This window comes from Macrotis lagotis, chromosome 1, assembly GCF_037893015.1.
Source record: "Macrotis lagotis isolate mMagLag1 chromosome 1, bilby.v1.9.chrom.fasta, whole genome shotgun sequence".
Taxonomy (NCBI): Eukaryota; Metazoa; Chordata; class Mammalia; order Peramelemorphia; family Peramelidae; genus Macrotis; species Macrotis lagotis.
This window is the reverse complement of record NC_133658.1, coordinates 475,057,409-475,081,920: the sequence shown is the minus strand read 5'-3', so window position 1 is coordinate 475,081,920 and position 24,512 is coordinate 475,057,409. Positions and strand designations below refer to the sequence as shown.

General features: G+C 34.2%; 1 protein-coding gene across 2 annotated transcripts in view; it reads right to left on the bottom strand.

Moving 5' to 3' along the window:
• The window catches only part of DHRSX (dehydrogenase/reductase X-linked), a 394,657-nt gene that overhangs the window by 102,117 nt on the left and 268,028 nt on the right, over nucleotides 1-24,512 (bottom strand). For both annotated transcript variants that reach the window (XM_074213643.1, XM_074213642.1), the window contains 2 exons: nucleotides 19,922-20,023; nucleotides 7,091-7,298 (listed from right to left, as the gene is read on the bottom strand). In XM_074213643.1, the coding sequence (XP_074069744.1) occupies nucleotides 7,091-7,298; nucleotides 19,922-20,023 (310 nt within the window). The remainder of the gene's footprint in view (nucleotides 1-7,090; nucleotides 7,299-19,921; nucleotides 20,024-24,512) is intronic.

The window sequence follows — 24,512 nt, the reverse complement described above, 5'->3', positions numbered from 1 at the left end:
ACATTTAGCTTTGCTGAGTAGTTAATTCTCAGTTGCATTCCAAGCTCTTCTGCCTTCTGGAATATTATATTCCAAGCCCTCCGAGCTTTTAATATAGTTGCTGCTAAGTCCTGTGTGATCATGACTGCAGCTCCATGATATTTTTTAAATTGTGTCCTTTGGGCTGCTTGAAATACTTTTTCTTTGACTTGGGAGTTCTGGAACTTGGCTATAATATTCCTGGGGGTTGGTTTTTTTTTTTTTTTGATCTCTTTCTCAGGGAGATTGATGGATTCTCTCAATTTTGATTTTGCCCTCTGCTTCTAGGATATCAGGGCAATTTTCCTGTAGTAATTCTTTGAAAATGATGTCAAGGCTCTTTTCCTGATCATGACTTTCAGGTATTCCAATAATTTTTAAATGATCTTTCCTGAATCTGTTTTCCATATTAGTTGTTTTTTCAATGAGATCTTTCACATTTTTCTTCTAATTTTTTCATTCTTTTGGTTTTGAAGTATTATGTCTTGATTTCTCATAAAATCAGCAACTTCCCTCAGTTCCCTTCTTTGTCTGAAGGATTTGTTTTCCTCAGAAAATTTTCTTATCTCTTTTTCCATCTGGCCAATTCTGCTTTTTAAAGCATTTTTCTCTTCAATAACTTTTTTAAACTGTTTTATCCATTTGACCTATGCTGGTTTTTAACATGTTATTTTCTTCAGCATTTTTTTGGATCTCCTTGCCTAAGCTGCTGAATTCTTTTTCATGTTTTTCCTGCATCTCTCTCATTTCTTTTCCCAATTTTTCTTCTATCTCCCTATCTCCCTCACTTGGTTTTCTTTTTTTCTTTTTTCCTCACTTGATTTTCAAAGTCTTTTTTGAGCTCTGTCATAGCCTGAGCCCAATTTCTGTTTTTTTTCTTGGAGTCTTTAGATGTAGGAGCTCATACTTCCTCATCTTCAGATTGAGTATTTTGATCCTTCTTGGGATCATAGGCAAAGTACTTCTCAATGGTGTTCTTTTTCTCTGCTTACTCATTTCCCCAGCCTGTGCCTGGTTTTGGGGTGCTTCCTGAGCTTTTGAGTATTATTGGGACACCCCTCCCCAACAAGGATTTCAGTGTGTGAGGCTCTGTCTTCCCTCCTGGTCTGTGAACAACAACAAGCGCACCCCCTCTGCCATGGGGCTGAGGTGGGGGGGGCGCTGTTCTATGGGGGCCTAGACTGCAATCAGGATCTGAATGTGGTCAGAGCCCCAGAGTCCTATTCCAGGGACAGAGGACAGACTTCAGTAGTCTCTCTCTACTCCCCTCCCTAGGCTCAACATTCACACCTGCAGGCTCCTGCTTACCAGCTCTGCCTGTTTGCAGTTCCTGGATCTGGGCTGCCAGGCCATGCTGCTCGCTGAGTGCCCTGAGGGCTGGGCTTAAGGTACTGGCTCTGGAAGAGATCCTCCCCCACACACTGATTTCCCAAATTGTGCTCAGTACTCCCCAGGGTGTAGGTCAGGAAACTGTCCCCACAGCTCTGTGGCTCCTAGCTCCCTGGGGCTGCCTCCGGGAGGCTGAAGTTCCTTCACTCTGGCGGCCACCCCTCCAACCCCATGTAGCCAAGCCTTTAGGCTCTTTTCCAGGTTACCTTGGGCTGGAGAATTGCCTCACTGGATCCCTCTGTGGATTCTGTCTCTCAAAAATTTAGTTAGAGTCTTATAAGTTTGGAAATATCAGAGAGAAAGAGCATCTAAGAGATGATCCTCTCCTGTTGCCATCTCCTTTATTTTCAAATAATTTTTATTACTTTTCATATCTTTCAACTTATTTGCTTTATATTCTCTACTAGAATGTAAGCTCCTTGAGGGTAGACAGAATCTTTTGCCTCTTTTTGTATCAGCAGCACAAAACCAAGAGCTGGATACACACACATAGTAAGTATTTATTGACTAATTTTTGTCAGTATAGACAGTACCTAGAAAAGTGCCTGGTTTATATTAGATACTTTAATTTTTTTATTGTTGTTTTTTTAATTGAATGTCCAAAAATGTAGGTAGTTTAGGTCCAATTCCTCAAAGTGTCTTCAGCATATTATGAATAAGAAATAATTAAAAATATGATAATGCAGAATTTATTAAGAATAAAGTTTTATGAGAGTATAAAGGAGAAAGATTACTTCCCTCCAGGGAGCTACAGGAAGACATAAGGTATATTAGTGAGTGGGATATTCCCTCTTAAGAGTTAATATTCCTATTGAAGTCCTCTCAGGGTTAAAAAAATCATTAAAACAAAGACAGACTATTACTCTTAGCCTAGACACCTTGCATTCTAAGTCAGGCACCTTCCCAATTCTGTTGGGGGGGGGGATAGTGGAGTATTTCCAGAGAGACCCTGCATTGTTAGTCACCTATTTGATGACAAAACTATCTTAACTGGGAGAACAGTAGACTGTTCCCATGAGATAAACCTTGCATTCCAACAAAGCTCATAAGACTCCTCTTGTTTGATAATAAGTAGACTTACTTCAGTAAGAGAGTTATAATCCTGAATTTTATTCTCACCATCTGGATGGTGAGGTAATATTTTATGAAAACTTTTCATTCTTTTCTCTGTTGCCTGGGTAGATTATCACAAGTAGAATGTAACTCTGAAGACTAACCAATGAGTCAACTGAGAGGGATGATAGGAAGGAGGAGGGGATTGTGTTAGGCCATATCATCTTGCTTGACTGTCAATTCAGTGCAGTTCCTTGATCTTCATTACCTTTGTGAGATTTGGAGTGTGCCCTTTTCTCAAGAAAAAACAAAATAAACCTTCTTTTTTGTTCAGAGGAGTCTCTATATTTTTAAAGTGGATTTTTATCCTACACATTAGAGAACAGCAACTAGTCAACTGTATCTGAAGTATAAGTTGAATAAAGTTAGAGGAAGGAGTCATGGAAGATTATCTTATAATGGAAAGCCAAAGACAAGGCATAAATGGCCCAGAAAGTTAGGATAAGGAGTTTAGATTTATTCAAAGTCATTAGGGAATTACCCTTATGAGGGTTAGAATGAAATAACGGGAGCTTGGCTTTTGAAAATTATTCTGACATGTTGCTGTGTTCTATGTCTATTAAATTATATATATATATATATATATATATATATATATATGTATATATTAAATTGGATTCCCCCCCCCCCAGAATTGAATGAGAAGATGGAAATGGAGGAAAAACTGACTTCAATCAGTGTGAATTATAGAGTAAATGCAATATTCTAGTTAATGTGGGCTAAAGCTAGAATGATGCCAATAGATTAGAAATGACATGATGCATTCAATAGAACTGTGATGATAGAAGTGATAGCACTTAAATACTGACTGGATTTGGGGAGGAAGAAGGGAGATTGGGAAATGACACTGTAAGTTTTTTTATTGTTATTTTGTTTGCTTTTGTTTTGAGAAATCAATCAACCAACATTTATTACACAATGATTTAGAGGTAAAAATAAAGGCACAAAACATCCTTGATTTTGGAAGGGAATCATAAAAGTTAAGATTTTAGAGATCTGGGTGACCTGAGGTTGTGGAAGATTACATATGGTAGAGAATGATCATGTAATACTCTATGCTTCAGTGAAAGGAAGAGTTTGGGAGAGAGGAGAAACCCTGGTCCTCTGGTCTCTATTTTTAAAGGTGAAAACAAATGGTTCTGAACTCTATGCAAGGCCCTGAAGGGAGGAAAAAGGTCTAGAAAAGCAAGTAATTTTTAGAAAAGCCAGGATTTCTATAATGTTCCTCTTCCTAGAGACTTTGGGAAATCTCCCAGGAAACCTCTGCTGCTGTGGTTTTGAATTTAGATGATTGGTTGGACTAAAACAGTTTGAGGATAGTGATCATTTTTGATTTTCCAGAAAGACATGAAGATAGAGATAAGAATCTAGAAATGAATAGAGAAGTGAAGGAGTTAGAGCAATAATTTTAGGGCCCTTGTATAATTAAGGTTATAGGAAGAGATAAAATCATTAATAGAAAAATAATAGTCAGAATAAAGGATATTAGTCTCAGGTGAATGAAGAAGAAGCAAGTCCAAGAGAAAAAAAAAAGAAAAAGTGATGAGAGACATAGGAGAAGAACCATGTCAATGCAGAACTAATAAAACCAATAATTAAAATTTTCAAGAAGGAAATTTTAAAAATTTATTATGCACCTAATCATTTACCAAGACAGGGAGTCAAAAAGTGGAATTCAAAGCCAGGGGTTTCATTACCTTCCAGGCTATGCTTCTGACTCTACAGTGACACCATGACAAATGGGCAATTCATTTGCTGCAGTGGTAGTGCTGGGTCTGGAGTCAGGAAAACTCATCTTCCTACCTGCCTAAGATATTTACTAGCTCTGTGATCCTGGGCAAGTTACTTCATCTTATGTGTCTGTTTCTTCATCTTCTAGAGAAGGAAATAGCAACATTCTCCAGAATCTTTGCCAAGAAAACCCCAAAAGGGGTCACAAAGAATCATTCGTTCTTGAAATAACTGAAAAGATCCTGGATCTTTCTTTATGATCTGGGGACTTTTCCCTCTGTAATATACTTCTAACATGCCAGCTCCCATGAATGAGTTCATTTCAGGGCCTCCATTTGGGGAATGGGACCAAAGAGGTCATGCTTCATTCCTCTCCTGGCTTTGATTCTGGCTCTAAGGATTTTCTATCATGCCCTGAAATAAGAATTCTTTATTCCCCCCCCATATCCCTTTATATGTTGTCTTTTTCTAGTGAGAGCAGGAACTGTCTTTTTCATTTCATGTGTAATCTCAGAGTCAAGTACAGTGCAAAACTACTCAACCTCTTTTAGCAAGGAGAAAACACTGCAAAGGGGTTTCTTGTTGCTTATTTTTAAATGCAATATTTATTTTTAACATTTAAAACAGTTTTGAGTTCTAAATTTTCTCCTCCCTCCTGTCAACCCACCACATACTTAAATTATAAGCATCATGATATCAGAAATTCAGCTTGAAATAATGCACAACATAGTTCTATATTAGCCATGTCACAAAAAAGCAAGAAAAATAGAAAGTGAGAAAATTATATTTCAATTGGTACTCAGAATTCACCAGTTCTCTCCTTTGCATCACCTCAAAAACATTTGCTTTAAGTATTACTCTGATCTTTTGGGGGAGGGGATCTAGTGGTATTACTGGGACAAAGGGTACGTAAAGGTTTATAACCTTTGGACATGGTTTTAAATTGTTCTCCAAAATGGTTATACCAGTTTTTGAGATTTAACTTGTATAACTACTTTTATTCATGTCCTCCAACATTTGTCATTTCTGATGGGTGTGAAGTGGTACCTCAGAGGTATTTTAATTTGTATTTCTCTCATCAATAGTGATTTAACCATTTTTTATATGACTATAGATAGATTTGATTTTTTCCTTCTTAAAACTGCCGGTTTATATCCTTTGACTATTTACAAATTTAGGAATGATTCTTATTTTTTTATAAATTTGACTCAGTTCCCCATATATTTGAGAAAGGAGTCAATAATGAGAGAAACCTGTAAAATATTTAATATTATATCATTATCTATGGTACTTTTTAAGCAAAATGTAATTTCTATGATTGTCTCTTTTAATTAGGTATATTTTTGCTCTTGCTTTGTCTGAGATCATGATTACTATTTCTCTCTTTTTTTACATCAGCTGAAGCATAATAAATACTACGTCTAGCCCCTTATTGTAACTATGTGTGTCTTTCTGTTTTAGGTGTGATTCTTATAAATAACATTCTTTTATCTGAGATAATTTTCCCCATTGTTCCCTTCCCTTCTTCCCCTAGGGTATCCCTCTTTCTCAGCTTCAAAAGTGGGTTTCTACTTATGGAATTTGTTAATGAAAATATAACTTTTTCCCCAGTTATTCACTACCACAAAAGTGCTATTTTGATGTATATAGTGATTTCTTTGGTATGTATGTATATATGTGTGTGTGTGTGTGTGTGTGTGTGTGTGTGTGTGTGTGTGTGAGTGTGTGTGTGTGTATATGTAGTGTAATCTTTGACCCAAAGATATGAGCATTTTAATAATTATTTGCATAATCCAAAAATTTATTCCTCAAATATTTGTATTGATTTATACCTATGCCGATAATATACTAGTATTGTCGCGATACTCTTTACTTTAAATTGAATCTTTTTTTTAAGTTCTGAAAGTTTTCCAGTCATAAGATAATATCATAGGTTGATTTGATTTGCATTTCTCAAATTATTAGTGAATTGGAACACTCTTCGGCTAATTGTTCGTATACTTGGAATACTTATTTATAGCAATGTTATTTTCTATATGTGTCTATCTTAATTCATATACATATATATATATATATATATATATATATATATACATGTACATACACCCATATATAAACACATACTTACAAAAATATACACACATGCTTTGTTTGTGCAACTTTGTTTGTCTCTGTCCCTTCATACCATGCTATGCTCTAAATATAAGAAAGGGGACAAAAGAAAAGTTCCTGGTTTCAGGAAACTTAAATTTAAGCGTTAAGTGATACAAGAACTGAGAAAATGCTATTGGACTTATCAGTTAGATCACTGATGAACTCCAACAGGATTTCAATTCCAAAAGTAAGAAAATGATTACTGAAAGACTGAAGTTAAACAGTATTAATATGTATCAAAGTGAGGGGCGGCTAGGTGGTGTAGTAGATAAAGCACCAGCCTTGGAGTCAGGAGTACCTGGGTTCAAATCCGGTCTCAGACACTTAATAATTACCTAGCTGTGTGGCCTTGGGCAAGCCATTTAACCCTGTTTGCCTTGCAAAAAAAAATATGTATCAAAGTGAAGTATACATATATGTTTCTGATTATCTTAATTAAATTATTATAAATAATAATGAATAAATAATAAAATTGAATTATTATAAATAAATAAATAAATTACCTTAATTGAATATCATGCCTTTCCTTTACCTGCCAATAAAATGCAGGTTGCCTAAAATATACATATCTATGACTTTCTTCAAAATTCTCATTATTCCTAAAATGTTCAATAAATATTGATCATTCTCAACAGTCAACTACTTATGTTCACTCCTACTATTAAATCAGAAGAGTAAATAATACCTGCTTTGTAAATCATCCATGTTCAATTCTCCTACATAATGGGTGGCTGATGACACTGTAAGGACTCTTGCATTGTGGTTTGGAGATCCCGTCTGCTTGAGTATATCCAAGAGGAGATTTGTCAACAAGAAGTGCCCTAAGTAGTTCACACCAAATTGTTCTTCAAATCCATCTGCTGTCATTCTTTGAGGAATCATCATCACTCCAGCTGGGAAGCAAAACACATAGAGGAATATGTTATTCCAACAAAAATGAAGAAACAAACCTTAGATGTATTGCCTAACAGAGGATAGAGATGGTGCTCGAGAGAACTGAATTCTAGCCCAATTCAGTATCTAGTTGAGTGGCATTTGATAAAGCATCTCATCTCTATGGTCCTCAGTTTCTTTATCAAAAAAAAAGTGCTGAACTAGGAAATCTTAAGGTACCTTCTGGTTAAAAAATTATGACTCTCTAATTCTTTCAAATTACAAACAACAACAATAAAAACAATTAGTCTGAATGGATCACAAAATGATCTTGAGTTAGACTAAGCTTCTTCAGCTTTGGTTAAATGATTTCCCAGAATAGACTTGGAGTCAAGAAGACTCTTCCTGAGTTCAAATCTGACCTCAGACATTTACTAGCACTGTAATCCTGAGCAAGTAATTTAATCCTATTTGCCTCAGTTTCTTCATTTTTTAAATAAGCTGAAGAAGGAAATGGCAAACCACTTCAGTATCTTTGCCAAGAAAAGAGCAACACCAAAACAAATGAACAACGCAAAAATGCATGAGTACCTGATTCTATACATTTATTCATGCTGCCGTCTTGTCAAAATTACACTGCTTTCTCCTCTGTCAGAGTTCAATCCTAATTTACTGAAATTGCTACTATACCATGAAATATGCCTCTATAATCTAATATCCTAGCAATAACCATATATTCTTAATCCTTATAATATATAACTTAACGCTATCCATCAAATGAAATATATATATATATATTATTTTACAAACCTTCATATCCTTGATATTCTTATTCTTATCATTATTGAGATTTATTATGCTTTGAATTTATTAATTTCCCCAGGTCTAGGTAGGAATAAAATTCTTTGCTAATCTAATCCTTAATTCAAAAAAGTACAATGAAGTTCTAGGGAGAATATGAATGTGTGTGTGTGTGTGTGTGTGTGTGTGTGTGTGTGTGTGTGTGTGTTTGTGTGTGTGTGTGTGTGAGAGAGAGAGAGAGAGAGAGAGAGAGAGAGAGAGAGAGAGAGAATCTGGTAAAGATTACAGAATAATATTCTGCTTTAACTAGATGTCAGTTTTCCCAGACAAATTCACAGACTCCCTAGAGCCAGAAATGTAGTTAAGAATTCGTGATCTAGGGGTCATTACATATTAAGGCGCTAAAATGGAAAAAAGTTCCTTTTGGGGGGTGAAGGACTAAGGAGAGCACAGGAAAAAAAGCACACAAAGCAGATCAACTTCTTTATATCTTGCATTATGCTATATCTTTGTATGTATCTGTCTCATCTTTGTAGCTAATATGAAAGCCATAAGAAATCCTGAACAATGTTTTATGCTTTTTCTCCTTCACTAAATTTTTCTACTTGAAAATACTAAAAGTTAATTTCTCTACAAAGAGTACAAAATTTATAGGTTTTACTAATTCAAACTGGTTTCCTTCCAAATCAGTCTACATTTTTAGGTCACTTATTAAGTAGAAATTCAATAAGAAAATGATGTACTAAAGACAGGATCATTGTGAAATTCAAACTTTTTGGTAATAGAATTAAGTATAGCATTATAGAATGAAGCATGCATCATCATTTCCCATTAGAGCAACTGATTGTTCAAACAACTATACCATTCACACTTGCTCCACCAGCTATGACTTTCACAAGTTAATAAACATTAGAGCACTGGACTTTGGGAAGGCAATAAGTGATGTAGAATATAAATTTAAATACTATGGTCCTAAAAGAAGATTAGAATATATATCAGAAAAGTAAGAAGGATCCCTAAATCCTTCCTCTAAAAGAAACTAGGAAAGAAGTAATCTAGGGAACTTGGGAAAAGACTGATGAAAAACCCCAAATAAACAAACAAAACTCAAACAGAGATAAAATTTTTCATAAAAATGAAACACTGGAGATGTCACCAATCATTCAACATAATGCAATATGGGGGGTTTGGAGTAGGACAGAAATAAAGCTAGGAAGTAAGGATAATAAAAATGAATTTAATGAATATTCTTAAAACTTTTTTAATGAAGAACAAATAGTGAATGTAGAAGATGACAGTCCACACTTATGTAATATTTTAGGGTTTTAAAAATGCTTTGTTCTTGATAACCTAATAAGTTATCTTTATTTTCCATATAAATAAATTGAAGTTCTAAGAGGTTTTTGCACATAAATTAGTATCTAAGGCAGATCTGAACCCAATTCATATAGGGGCTTTATATGAATATGAGGTTAGAGTGAGCTAACTTAAGAGTCCCAGGCCGCTTGCATATTTTGATTGGAACAGAAAAGAAATGTTATAGCAGAGAGAACAATGAATTGAGAGTTAAAGGATCTAAATTAAAATTGCAATTTCTTGTGATCACAGATTTCTTATCAGAAAGGAAAGGGTGTTGAACTAGACTAGTGATTCTCAAGTTTTTTTGGTTCATTGTATAGTGATCTTCTTTTCCATGAGGAATCCCATTGCAGACTGAAAGTTGAAGAAGGCAACCCTACAAGAGAAATGGGCACATTCATAGGATTGTAGATAGTTTAAAGCCTGATTCAATTTCCATCCCTTTATAGAAGCCATTCTTGATTATTGCTATTAATAATAACCTTAGACCCCCATATATTATGCTCACATAACTATTCTGGCTATTTATTTATGTGGCCAGAAACACTCAATTAGACCAACAGCTTAGTGGCAAGAATAATGTATTATGTAATTTTCATTGTTTCCTCAGTGTCAATTATAGTCTATTTTAACCTAAAAAATGCTTAATAAATGTTTTTCAGATTAAAAGTAATTGACTTCCCTTTCTGACTTCTCAGTAAATTTAATAAAATACAGCAGAAATACTCATATAGTTGAAGTTAAATGACATGGGTTCAAATTCTGGATCTATTATTTCCCTACTGCCTGGCTTTTGCTTAGGAAAAACCCCTTACCCCTTCAAGCCTTAGTATACTCATTCATAACCTGACAGGGTTGAAGAAGATGTTATTTATGGTCTCTTAGCTGGGACTCTTTTTGCTACACGTATGTTTATGCATGTGTGTGAGAGACAGAGAGAAAGAATTATAACATGAATAAAGGAAGAGTTGGGTTTAAGTCCTTCCTCTGACCTATACTAGTTGTAGGACCCTAGGTAAGTTATTGATTATTCATTGTTCGAGTAAACTAACTCTATAATAAAAGTTTCAGAGAAGGTAGAATGTGCTCTAGTAGTTAGTTCCTCATTCAGAAATATCCCAGACAAAGGAAACCATAGGTCGCCTTTATTCCTTTTTCCATGATAACTATCTTTTTTTCTGTGTGTGCATGTGCATATGTGTGCGTGTGTGTGTGTGTGTGTGTGTGTGTGTGTGTGTGTGTGTGTGTACCAAAGGATGATTCCTCTATTAGAGACCTGCAAATGACAAGAGGCCTGTAAAAAAAAGGGAGAAAGGAAGGGGAAAATCAGGAATTGGAGAATATCAGACAAATTACTAGAGGCAAGAAACAGTAATCAAACCACACTCCAGAGTATGCTAGACAGTGTCGATCTGAGAGATGTTTTTGACACTTCTCCTTTCTATGCTGTGGAGAATTCTCATGTTGGGGCACTGAACATTTCCTCAGCATCAATCTAGTAAATGCTAAAATATTTCATGTTGTAAATATCTATCTCCAGTGTCTATTATCTGAGGTAGATAAGTAGAGTCTCATAGTCCTAGTGAATCCATGCTGAGGGATTTATAAATGAGGTCTGGATTGCATTTTACCTAATTCAGCTACCTTGACTGTAGTTCAGAAAGGCCCCAGGTTGTGCCAAATCCCATGCTGAACTGGGTCATTTCAATATAACTCTTATTCTTTTGATGGTCAAGGGATATTGAGAAACATAATACTATTCAAGCACAGTTACTTTAGAATGCTTGGTGAGAAGTAAAAATCTTTAAAATGTCTCAGGCAGTGAATCAGAAGTCAATGATCAGAGATGCAACATTAAATAGTGTCCTCATATTCATGCCCATTATCTGTATCTTGATAATGTTGCTTTGAAAGCAGTTTTTTCTGAATCTTTATCAATTACCATAATTTTATTTAAATAGTTACTGAGCAAGAAGAGTATCATAGTAAAATTAAAATCCTAGAAACTAATAATCTTATAGAACTTGTAGGTATGCAAACATTTGTTTTCCATAAATTCGATTCTCATTTTCTTCTTGCCCTGTCACTTTGAGATAGATGCCTCTATTATTATTTTCATTTTATAGATAATGAAATTGAGTCTCAGACTGGTTAAATTAACTTCATAGGATGGTGCAGAAAATGTGGCCAAGGTAAGATTAGAACTTTGTACTGCACAATATCATGCATCATAAACTTTTGCAGGTGTACATCAAATCATACAGGGAGAAATTCCTTATTAGAAGAACTGTAGAAAGATCTAGAAGGGTAAAAAAACCACTTAAATTCTTTCTTTAATCCCAATTAATCCTTAATTTATAAATAATTCTTTGCATGTTGTCTTTCCCATCAGACAATGAGATCCTTGAGAAGGAGGATTGTGCCTTTGCCTTTTTTTTTGCATCCTTAATGCTTAGCAGTTACCTGTTTAGCAGATGCTTAATACATTTTATTGACTGCGTATTAATAGACTCAATTGGATTGGAAGTTTCTTGAAGGTAAGGATAATGTCTTTTTGTATCTTTGCATCCCCCAATACCTAACAGTATATTTTTGCAGTAGGAGCTAAATAAATGTTTGCTGAATGAATAGAACTCAAATACTTTAAAACAAAAATTATCTTTTGGATGGTTGGAATACACATTTTATTAAGCATTTATCATGTATCAGGCACTGTGTTAAGCACTTTACAAATTGTATCTCATTTGTTCTTCATAACAATCCTGGGTGTTCAGGGTCAGGATTACACAAATAGTTGACGCCAGTTTTGAAATTAGGTCTTCAGGACTCCATAGTATCATATCCCCTTCCCTGCCTTATTCTTTGAATAGGATTATAAATTGTCATACTAATCTGAATAAATACATTTTATTTTTTATAAATAAGGAAATGCTCCTAAAAATTATGACTATAATTATAGAATATTTTGAGTCCTTACAAAGACTTCATTATAATTTTTAATTTCTGATATTATAAAGATGGAAAAGAAATCACTATGTCATTTCAACCCACCTGTGTAAGTGATGAATAATAAATACAGTTGAATGATAATTAAAGGTAGCTCAGAACCAAAATTTCCAAAAAAACCATTTTCAGGTGGCTAAGCACAAAAAGTACATTTTTTAAAGAGGGAGGAATCATCTGGCCAGAGAGCATTGTTTTTTTCTATTTCCTACTTTTCTCCTATCTCACTCCCTACTTTAATCCATGCCCAGATTATTTAAACTTTAAATTGCTAGGGAACTCAGTTAAGACAAATCTAAAAGCTGCATTAGATCACTTTTCCCTAAAAATACCAAAGTTCCCAGAGGGTCAACCTACTAGGCATGATACCACCTTATAATAGGGCCATGAAATCTCACAGCCAAAATGTTACTAATCATTTTCGAAAAACTAAATGGTTAAGAACACAAGGACTGGAAAGGGAAATTGGAAATTACAGAATATTACAGAATATTTTCAATAAATGATTTATGTGTATTTGTATAGGTTAAGAATAATTTAAAAATATTTGTGACAAACTAATTCATATTCCAATTTCCTTGTTATAATGAAGGTACAGATGGACTGAACAACAAAATTAAAGTTTCCAAATTTTCATGCTTTTAATTTTTATCCAAATAGCTGAACAATGTTCATTTTCATTAAATTTTCCACCAATTTGCAGTGCCCTGAGATTAATCCTCTTGGTTCGGTAATATTCCCATTGACAATCATTCTTGCCATGTGACCTTTACAATGGATTTTCATATGAAACAGCCTCAATTACTTAATTGCTTCAGGAGCTCAAAGTTTCACATTTTCATCAGTCTGTGCACTGATTCGTCATCACTGTTAAGTCAGAAAGCTTCTCTGTCTTTATAAAGCATAGCTCTTATATGAACAGGAAGAAAAACAGAATTATGGTCCATGGTAAAATCCACGTTTGTTTTGTTTGCAAATGATTGTGTCTTGTCTAATGAAAACCTTAAGTTCCCCCTAAAAAAAGTAAAAAAAAAAACTATAACGTTTTATATACAGGGTATCTAAGATTACTGGACTGGATAAAACAAGATATATGGAAAGTGCCTATGAGATATAATACATATAAATGGCTGGGACACAGAAAAGACAGTGGGATATGTTTAACTTGTTCTGAGAAAAATAACAATATGAATGGAGAAGAGCTATTCAAAAGCATTTAGATTAGTTTTTAGTTAGACCTAGGCTATGTTGATTTAATAGGTTTATCATTGTGATGAGATGCTGACTCTATGGCACTGGCCATAGGGACTTAATCCTGATTTTTTTCTCCTACTCTACATTTCTTTTCTTATAATCTGACTCCCTACTTTCATAGACTACTCAAAACTCAAGTTGAGAGACAAATCAGATCAAAAGTATCTAAAAGCTATCTTAGAGCCCTTATCCTCTCCCCCAAATAACAAGTATATCAGAGAACCATCAAATTATGCAGAGCAATACACCTTCTTATAGAATGTTAGTGACCACTTTGATTTTCAGTAGCATGAAAACTTAGTCACCAGTGTTATTAATCATTAACCAAAGTCAAATGATAATGAATCAGTGTTGATTTATAAAAAAGCACCAAGAATAAAAAAACTTGCTTTTACAAGGTCTCCAAAGGAAAGGCTAAATTTTTCTAAGAGAACACATGGCAAATTAATATTTCCACATGTCAGGATAATAGATATATATATATATATATATATACATATATATATATATATGTGATAGAATCAAAATAGTGCTCTCATAATATAATAACCATACATTTTCCAATTCCAAATGCAAAACCAATAGTCTTCTAAAGCTTCAGGGTATCAGACTCAAATAATAGACATATAGGTAGAATTCTTCTATAAAAGAATTTGTCAAATAAATGTTTCTTTGTTTATTGCTTTTCTTCTATATGTTTTCTTTATTTCATTGCTTTTCTTCTATATTTTGTTTTTCTTCTATATTTTTTCCTCATCTCATTGAGAATGATAAAAGGGTCTGATCCATTCAATGTCACTGCTGGAGAGCAATTTTCTTTAAAAAATGTCATTTTAACTTAAAAATTGCCTACTAAGGAAATCTTTTTTTAAGTGTTAGAAAGGAATCCTAAAGAAGATTCTTTTATACAAGCAATAGTACTTTATAAAACTCAAATTCAAAGCCAAAACCAAGTGAAAGTAATACATGTAGTTAAATTCTATAGCAACTAAAAACCAAATTCCAAATTCATGATAATCTTCAAATCAATACCTCCTCCTTCTCTTGTCCTTTTCCCCTTTCCTTTTCTCTACTGCCTCTAGCCCTCAATCCCTTCACACACAGATGTAGTATATATCACTAGTTGCATTAAAAAAAAATCAGTTCATTTGGGCTAATATATTGCCTCAAGTTACTTGCTATTCTGGCCCTGCCTGCTATCAATATTTCAGTCAGAAAAGGTCAGAACAGACACACTAGCTAAGATTAAAATGCCAGTAGACAAAGCAATGACTTATCTGTAAATTTACTGGGTAAATAATTTTGCCCAGCAAAATCAACAGATTAGCTAACAGAATGATAGAGCAACACTTTCATGTACATATGCACATCATTATACATGTCTGCTATATTATCTAAGTGACATCTGCAAGAGGTCATTAGGACATTAGCCTCTTATTCTAATACACATCTAATAAGGGAGAGGCAGCATCAATATATTACCATTTTTAAAGCATCTATTATGTGTCAGACACTGGGGATAGAGAATAAGGCAAATTAGAGTCCCTTCTCTTAAGCACATCACAGCCTTTAATGAGGCATAGAGGATAGTGAGCTAGCCTTGACGCTAAGAGCACCCAAGTTGAAACTGTGCTGCTCTAACTCATACTGGCTATGACACTGGACAAATCATTTAACTCTTAGTATTCTAAACAGCTCTCTCATTCTATAATTTACTTTAAAAATAACATGCATTAGTAAAGGGAGTTTCCTCATGCATGAGTTCTCTATGTCAATGAAATCACATGTCTAGTCCTTTACTTTCTCCTTTTTTTAATACTATCAAATAGCATCACAGACTTAGGAAACCTAGATTCAGGTATTTTGGTATCACATTGTTCTTGCATCATAAAATTTAAAAGATTCCTGAGACAGGCCTAAGAAGCAGGACTTAGCATTCTTCATTGTCAATAGAAATTTTGTGAGAAATTGGAAGGAAGAATTAATCAAAGGCTTAGTTGATTACTATAAAAAAGTTTCAGAATGATGCAGAGAGTTAATAGCTTATCAAGAAAAGAAAGATGTTTTCTTCTATTATTAATTCATTCAGAAGAAAGATGGAAATGATTAGTCTAAACTCAATGAATACTTTTCTTAAAAAATTAAAGTCTATGATTATAAACCATGTTTGGATATAATGATGATCAAAAAATAGCTTAGGAAAGTAGAGAAGGAATTATCAATTTTATTTAAAAAACAAAAAAAAATTTCACTGTTTACCAGAGGATGAAAAATATGTCATTTTTTTGGAAGGGGTGGGACTAGTAAACCAGAAGTTAATGTAATGACTAAAATATTTAATCCCTGAAATGAAAGTATATAATCAGAGGATAACTACCAGGAATCTCCATATACTCAATTTCCCCATTATAAACATGCCCTTTTCAAAAACATTTGGGGTCTAAATATTGGAAGCATCTTATACAGTGATTGTAGTTTTTCTACTTTCATTTCCTGCTTTTTCACACTTGTCTTTGTGCTCATTGCTTCACATTTGTTACTGATATCTTAAGTTTTGCCACATTCTGCCTATAAATGGCTCAGAAAAGATTTTCATACAATGCTGAATTCAAGTTCAGTGATCCAGTTTGCAAAAGTGAATGAAAATCATTTTGCTGAATATCAGTTTAGTCCTCCTCAAAATGAGAAAACAATCTAAGACTGTCTACAGGAAGAAGAAACCCTCCTGAAAATGGCATGGCAGAAGGCCATGAGAGCCAAGTCAGCCAAATGGCCTGATTTAGAGAGAGCTGAAGAGATGGATTGAAGAGCAAAGCCATTGGAATTCCTGTGTCCACAAAGATGGTTCAGCATGAGGCAAGAAGAATTGCTGGTGGAAAAAAGAAGTGAGTAATTTCAAAGGAGACAACTGGTGGTTCAGAGTCATGAAACGGAATGGACTAAGCATGCGGTCCATGCACCAGGCTTGCCCAGGGAGTGCTTGTGGTCAACCCCAGACCAGAGCACAGACAGGAGAACAGTCAGAGCCTCTTCTACGACAATGATTTGTCATCAAACTCAGATGAGGATGAGCTAATGAATGGGAGTTTTGATAATGATAAGGAGTTGTGTGAATTTTATAATGAATAAAATGAGTTCAATAACTTTATGTAATATTTTTTTCAAATTTCAGGTGCCAAAATTAAGGTGTGTCTTATGTGTGAGTGTCTTATACATGGGGAAATATGGTACTAAGATAAGTCTTGTCAAAAACCCAATAAACTAAATAAAATTTGTCAAAAAACTAATAATGTCTTGTTATAAAATCTTACAAAGATTAACTACTCATTCATTATGCTATTAAAGTAAGAGCTATATTTACATGTGTATCTATTTATTTGAACTATCATATAATCATACAGTAATAATTCAAGTAAATTATGAAAAATAAATCTAACCCTCAAAGACCATCAAAGTCATCAGGAACAGGTGGATGACAAAAGTGAATTTAAGTGAATTTAAGACGCAGAAAGTTGAAAATATCCAAATTTAAAAGTAATATAGGCAATAGAGCAAATATATGTGTTTGTGTGTGTGTGTGTGTGTGTGTGTGTGTGTGTGTGTTATATGTCCTAATATCTCTGGCTTTCCCAAGAGTATATAACATCAAGATGACGAAACTCCATTTTCAAGATTTTAGGGATAATTACATTATATCTGGATTGTAAAGACTTGGGAATACTGCAGCGCTCAAATTGTAGAATGGATTTTAAACCAGCTACTTTGAACAACGGTTCACCATATAATGCAAATCACTTAAATAGTGTCAAAAAAAGACAGAAGAAAGAGAGAAAAAAAATTTTAAAATGTGCAACAAATTATTTGATAGATTTTAAAATGAAAGGTTTTTATTACATGAGTATTATTAATTTATTCAAAGGAGTTTTAAAGCATTCTACTATCAAAATGAAGCTATTAATCTTTTATTTTTTTCAGTCATACTAGAGGAATCATTACCATTTTCTCATTCCCTACTTTAAAAGAGTTCAAACTTTCTATGATATGCATATTATCATAACAGTAACAGATACTGAGTTGAGGCCAAGCAGGTCAGAATGCACCAGTCTTTTGATGTAACATGTGATTATCAGGAGTTTGGTTGATTATTCAGGAGGACTGTTTAGAGTTCTCTATGTGATTATTCATGCACTTCTGAGAACTCTTCCCAGAGTACAGAGACCATTTATTTAATTGAAGCTTTTGAAAAGCTTTTAATTCATTTTCCTTGAACAAATGTTCATTGAATACCCACTCAGTGAAAGGCATCATGCTGTGCACATGAATGGGATATGAGATCCTGGTCCTTAGCCCAGAAATTTACTATTAGAGAAGATAAAATTATAGATACACAAGAAAATAAGAAGTAGTCTAGTTGAATGGGAACACAGAGATTTATGAGTTAGAGTAGACACAGATAAGACAATAGAGGTGGACTAGGGCTGAATATTAGGCCTTTGGATTATAAATTTAGAGCAAGCATTCTTAAGCTGTTTTAAAATATTTTTATAACATTTAATATAATTTCTTTTGCAATCCTATAGATTTTATTTTATTCATTTAAAAAATATGATTCTGAGGAGTCCATGTGGCTTTACCATGATTGACAAAGGAAAATATCAAACAAAAAAGATTAGGAACATCTGATCTGGAGCAAGAAGGGACTTCACAGTCCATATAAACAACCCACTCATTTGATAGCTGCTCTTAACAAGGAGTGGGAACCCTGGAGCAAAAAGATGAAGGTTTTCAGTTGGAAAGTGACATCATCAGAATTGCTCATTATATACTTTAAATGTATTATTCAACACACATTTATTAATCATCTACTATGCACAAATTCCTTGTAAATGAATATTTCATAAACATTTAAAAGATCTATAATTAAAAGGGGAATATATATATATGTATATATATATGTATATATATGTGTATATATATATATATACATATATATATGTATACACATATATATATGTATATATTATCCAAGGGTAGAAATCTAATCACCAACTATATGAAAAAATGCTCCAAAATTCCATTAGAGAAATTGAAATTAAAGTAATTCTGAGATTACAGTCCTATATCCAAGTGATTGACAAAGATGACCAAAAAATATATATATTAACAGTTTTGGGAAAACAGACTTACTTATGTACTGTTAGTAGGACTTTTAATTGCATCAGACTTTCCAGAAAGCAGTTTAAGTTAATACCAAAAAATCACTAAACTCTGCATACCTTTGGACCTAAAAATATCCCTTCAAACCTATAGTAAGAGATCAAAGGAAAAAGTCACAAAAAATAAATATAAATAGCAAAAAATATAAATATGGATGATTTGGATGTTATGGGTATACAGATATAGGTGTCTGTTCTTTTTGTTAGAGCAAAGTACCTGGAACTTAGAGTTTGTCCAGAAATTGGGTAATGGCTAAACAAATTATCAAATCTCATGATAATATAATAGTATTACATCATAAGAAAAGATAAATGACCAAGATAAATGACAAAGAAAAGATAGTCTCAGGCAAATCTGGGAATACTTGTAGAAATTAATAGTTAAATGTAGAGAACCAGTAAGCAATTTATATAACAACATTCTAAAGAAAAAAATTTTCAAAAAAACTTAAGAACCATGACCAACTATAATTGCAGAGAGTCAATGATGGATACTACCTATTTTTTTTTTAGTTTTTTTGCAAGGCAATGGTGTTAAGTGGATTGCCCCAAGGCCACACAGCTAGGTAATTATTTGAACTCAGGTACTCCTGACTCCAGGGCCAGTGTTCTATCCACTGTGCCACCTAGCCGCCTCTACCTATTTCTAAATGACTAACTCAGCGTACAGAATGAGATATTTTTCTGTTCTGAATACCATTGAAATAGTAATAGTTTGAGTAAATTTGCTCACTAACAGTGGACAACATTTTTGTAAAAAAATAAAGAATAAAACATCTGCCACTTTTTCAATGTAAAATATTAAAAATAAATTAATTAGGTAATTTCAAAGAAAACATTTAGTTTCAAAATAAATAAGTTAGTTTAATTTTGAAATAAAATTAAAACCCTTAGTTTTAAGTAATAAGTTATTTTTTCATGAAGGATTCATCCATTCTTTTGTTTTCACAGAAATATTTACTCAATGACTACAGTAATATCTATAGGCTAAAGATTTGAGCAAAACTCACCATTGTTGATTAGTACATGAAGAGGATAATTCTTTTTCTTGAATTCCTTAACAAACTGTCGAATGGACTTCATGGAAGCCAGGTCACAGAATAAAAATTCCACTGGATAGAAACATAAAGCAGTTCGTTACCTTCCAAAGATACTGTGGGCCATAAACAAGGATTAAATTCACATTGAATTAATACAATCTGTTTTATATAAGAGTAAGGAGATGGCAAGTTTTATGCTGACCTGAATACCAGTGATATCTAGGGTTATTTTCTGTTTGGTTTTGTTACTCATGGCCTAGAGGTGGGAAGACTTATCTTTCTTACTTAGTTTTTGTTCTGGCTTAACTTTATTTGCATGGCCCATTCAAAGAGGATTAAGAAAGTAAAATGGACTTCACAGGTCAAGGGTTATTTTGGCCAAACTCCAAAAATGTTATTTATTTATTTAGAAGGAGGACATTAAAGGGGTTAAATGGGAGTTACAAGTAATTTCTAACTCTAGAAAGTGGTCTGGGACCATGAACCTTGAATCATTCCCAGTTACAGGAGAATTAGGGTTGAGCAAAAAATAGTTTTGCTCCTTTTGAGTGCCCTTCAACTATGAACTAAAGAGCCATAAATCCACGCTTGTCAGGGGAAAAAGCTTTCTAGTTATTGAATCTTAGCAGATGGGAACTCTAGTTTTATGAATGTACAAGCTCATGGGAGCAGTAGAATTTCCAGATTAAAGGGTCCCAAAGGAGAACAGAAACATATCACCTAGAAAGAGTACTATGAATATCATCAATAAAGGCTATCAGTAGAAACAGAACTGTAACATATTTTGGTCAAATGAATGCACATTCAAACACAAATTCTATGTATAGTTATAAGTATAAATCTCATGTAGATTTCCCTATCACAGATGTTCTCTGAATGTCTACCCTTCCCCAATGATAATGTGTGAACTTGCTGAAGAATATCCTGTATACAGGCATGGAAAGATCTCTTCTTATTTCTTATTTTAAAATTTTTATTTATTCAAGGTAATAGGGTTTGAGTGACTTGCCCAAGGTCACACAGCTAGGCAGTTATTAAGTGTCTGAGGCTAGATTTGAACTCAGGTCCTCCTGACTCCAGGGTCGATGCTCTATCCACCGTGTCACCTAGCTGATCCCTTTTATTTCTTTATATGTCATATTGTTTTAATGTCTTTTGTTCTGGATTAATATATCCTCTGGGTTGTAAAGAAAGAGGTTTAGTTTTGAGATCTATGGTATTAATGCTCAGAACACTGAAAAACTGGCAGAGTTTTTCTGGCATGTTTACATATGACCATTCCCCCATATTTTACATACACATGTTACCATTACATATTTTATTATGCTATAGTTATATAATCATTTATCTTTTTTAAAAGTATGAAACAATATAGATTATTCTAATATAGCTAATCATTTCAGCATAGTTTATATTCAATACAATATATGGAATCTAATTAAGACAATTTCATAAGTAAAAAAGTTCCAGTTCTTACAAATTTCCTTTTTAAAAAATCCTGGCACACAATGGTAACGCAAAAAAAGTTTAAAAAAAAGTTTAAATGTAAGGTACAACCATAATTTATTAAATCTAAAAAGGTATTATATTTTTGAAACAAAAATAATGCTTTCACTGAAATCAATACTTTGTTAAAGTTTGATTATTCATGTGAATACTTATAAAGATTTATATTTTAAAATTCTTTTTCTTTTCCATTCCTTTGTGCTATATGTGCACTCTTCTTTTCAATTAGTACTGGCGGTCATTAAGATTGAAATAGTGTTTTAGTCATCAAAGGGAAATGAATGTTTGTCAGAAAATATGAGGGAGGAAAATCTTATCTGCGGGGTGGAACCAATATGGTAGCATGAAGACAGGAATTCCCAGAAACTTGTTCACAAATAAAGGTCCAAAAGCTGTCAAATTATGACTCCAGCCAAAATTTAAAGGGGTACAATCCACAGAATGATTGAGTTATACAATTTCCCAGTCCAAGCCAACTTAGAAGATAGACAGGAAAGTTCTGTTTCACTGGGCAGGGGGAGGGGAGAGAGGAATGGAAAGAGCCACAGAGCATCCACACCAAAGTGCAGCCAGGCCAAAGAAAACTAGCTCCAGCCTTCCAAGAATAGCTCATGGGACACCTGGGTATCAGGGGTGCCTGGATCCATGGCAGAAATGGTGATTTCCAGAACTCTTGACCCATGGATCACCAGGGACAGCTTGAATGGGCAGTGAGAGAACTCAGCAGCACCAGAGCGAGTGCAGAATGCTGGTCTCAGTGTAGCCCTACAGTGAGCGGGAACCAGCTGAACCACCCAGCACTTGCAGGGCATGCAGCCTACAGACAGTAAGGAGGTTGGAGGAGACTGCAGAGGTCTCTCTGATTTCCCTGGGGCAGGATTCTGCTGTTTGCCCACCCTCAGATCCAGGTCACAGTCTGGGTTCCCATTTTAAAACATAGAGGAGCAAGACCCTCCTCACAGATCCAGGACAGAGGGCAGTGTCTTTGGTCATCCAAATACCAGAACACAGGCAAGAGAGCAGCCAGAGCTTCTCATAAGACCTTGGAGGAATTTTGGTGTCCTCAAATCCCCCAAAGTCTTGGAATTGTAGTAAATTAGTCATAGGCTGATGAAATGAGCAAACAACAGAAAAGAGAAGAATATAACCATAGAAAATTACTTTGGTCCCATACACACAGAAGATGACAAAGTCAAAGTTTTTGTGTCCAAAGCCTCCAAGAAAAAAGGAAATGGGCTCAAGCAACAGAAGGGCTCAAAAAAGACTTTGAAAAACAAGGAAGGTAGAGGAAAAATTGGGAAAAGAAATGAAGGCAATGCAGATAAATCATGAAAACCAAGTCAGTAGATTGGTGAAAAAAGATGCAAAAAAAAAAAACCTAAAGAAAATAACATGTTAAAAACCAGTTTAGGTCAAATGGAAAAAACAACCCATAAGGCAAATGAAGAGAAGAATGCCTTAAAAAGTAGAATTGGCCAGCTGGAAAAGGAGATAAAAAAGCTCTCTGAAGAAAATAACTCCTTCAAATACAGAATGGAACTAAAGGAAGCTGATGACTTTGCAAGAAATCAGGAAGAAATAAAACTATTCCCAAAAAAACCTAAATTCAAAGAAAATGTGAAATATCTCATGAGACTAACTGACCTTGAAAACAGATCCAAGGGAGATAATTTAAAAATTATTGGGATATCTGAAAGTTATAACCAGGAAAACAGCCTAGAGTTCATTTTCAAGAAATAATACAGCAAAATTGCCTTGAGATCCTAGAAGCAGAGGGTTAAATAGAAATTTAGGGAATTCCCTGATCACCTCCTGAGATCCCAAAAGAAAAATACCCAGGAATATTATAGCCAAATTCCAAAACTCCCAAGTCAAAGAGACAATACTACAAGTTGCCAAAAACAAACAATTCAACTACTGTGGCTCTATAGTCAGGATTACACAGGATTTGGCAGCATATACATTAAGGGCTCGTAGGACTTGGAATATGATATTCTGGAAGGCAAAAGAACTTGGATTACAACCAACAATCAAATACCCAGGAAAACTGAACATCTTCTTTCAGAGGAAAATATGGACTTTCAATGAATCAAGGGACTTTCAAATTTACCTATTGAAATGACCAGAGGTGAACAGAAAGTTTTATCTCTAAGTATAGGACTCAGGTGAACCATAGAGGAGGTGAATGAGAAGGACTAATCATAAGGAACTTAATGATGCTGAACTGAGTGTATTCCTGCATGGGAAGAAGATACTGACAACGCATGTGAACCTTCTCATTTTTAACAGTAGTTAGAAGGAGCATGAATAAGGACAGGAGAGAATTGAATATAATGATATAATACAGTATAAAAATGGAGTCAATGAGCAATAAAGGAAAGTATAGGAGGAAGGTAAAGGAGAAGAAGAATGGGCTAAAATTTCTTATATAAAAGAGTGAAGAGAAAACCTTTGCAATGGAATAGAACAGGGGAAGGCAAGGGGAGGGGGATGAGTGAGACTTCATTCTCTTCAGCAATGGCTCTGAGAGGAAATAACATACACACTTAACAGGTTATAGAAATCTCTCTTACCCTACAGAAAAATGGGAGGAAAGGGATGGGATTAAGGGGGATGGGAGAGGGTTGGGGGAGTAAGTGACAGAAAAGATGGAAGATTGTGAAAGGAGAGAGAGAGAGAGAGAGAGAGAGAGAGAGAGAGAGAGAGAGAGAGAGAGAATAGAATAAATGAAAGTGAAGAGGAATAGAATAGAGGGCAACATAGAGAGTAATAGCAACTGTGGAAAAAGAAACCAAAGCAACTTCTCTGGTGGACTTATGGTAAAGAAGACAACTCATCCCAGAGACAGAGCCATTGGAATCTGACACAGACTTAAGTACACTTTTTTTCTTTCTCTCTATTCTTGAGGTTTCTCTATCTTTCTTGGGAGGAGGGATGTTTCATGTTTACTTATAGTAATATAAAATAAATAAACCACAAAAGAAAAAATAAACAAAATATGGGGGGAGGAAAAAAGCAACAATTTGAGGTACCTAATTATTATGACTACTGGTAG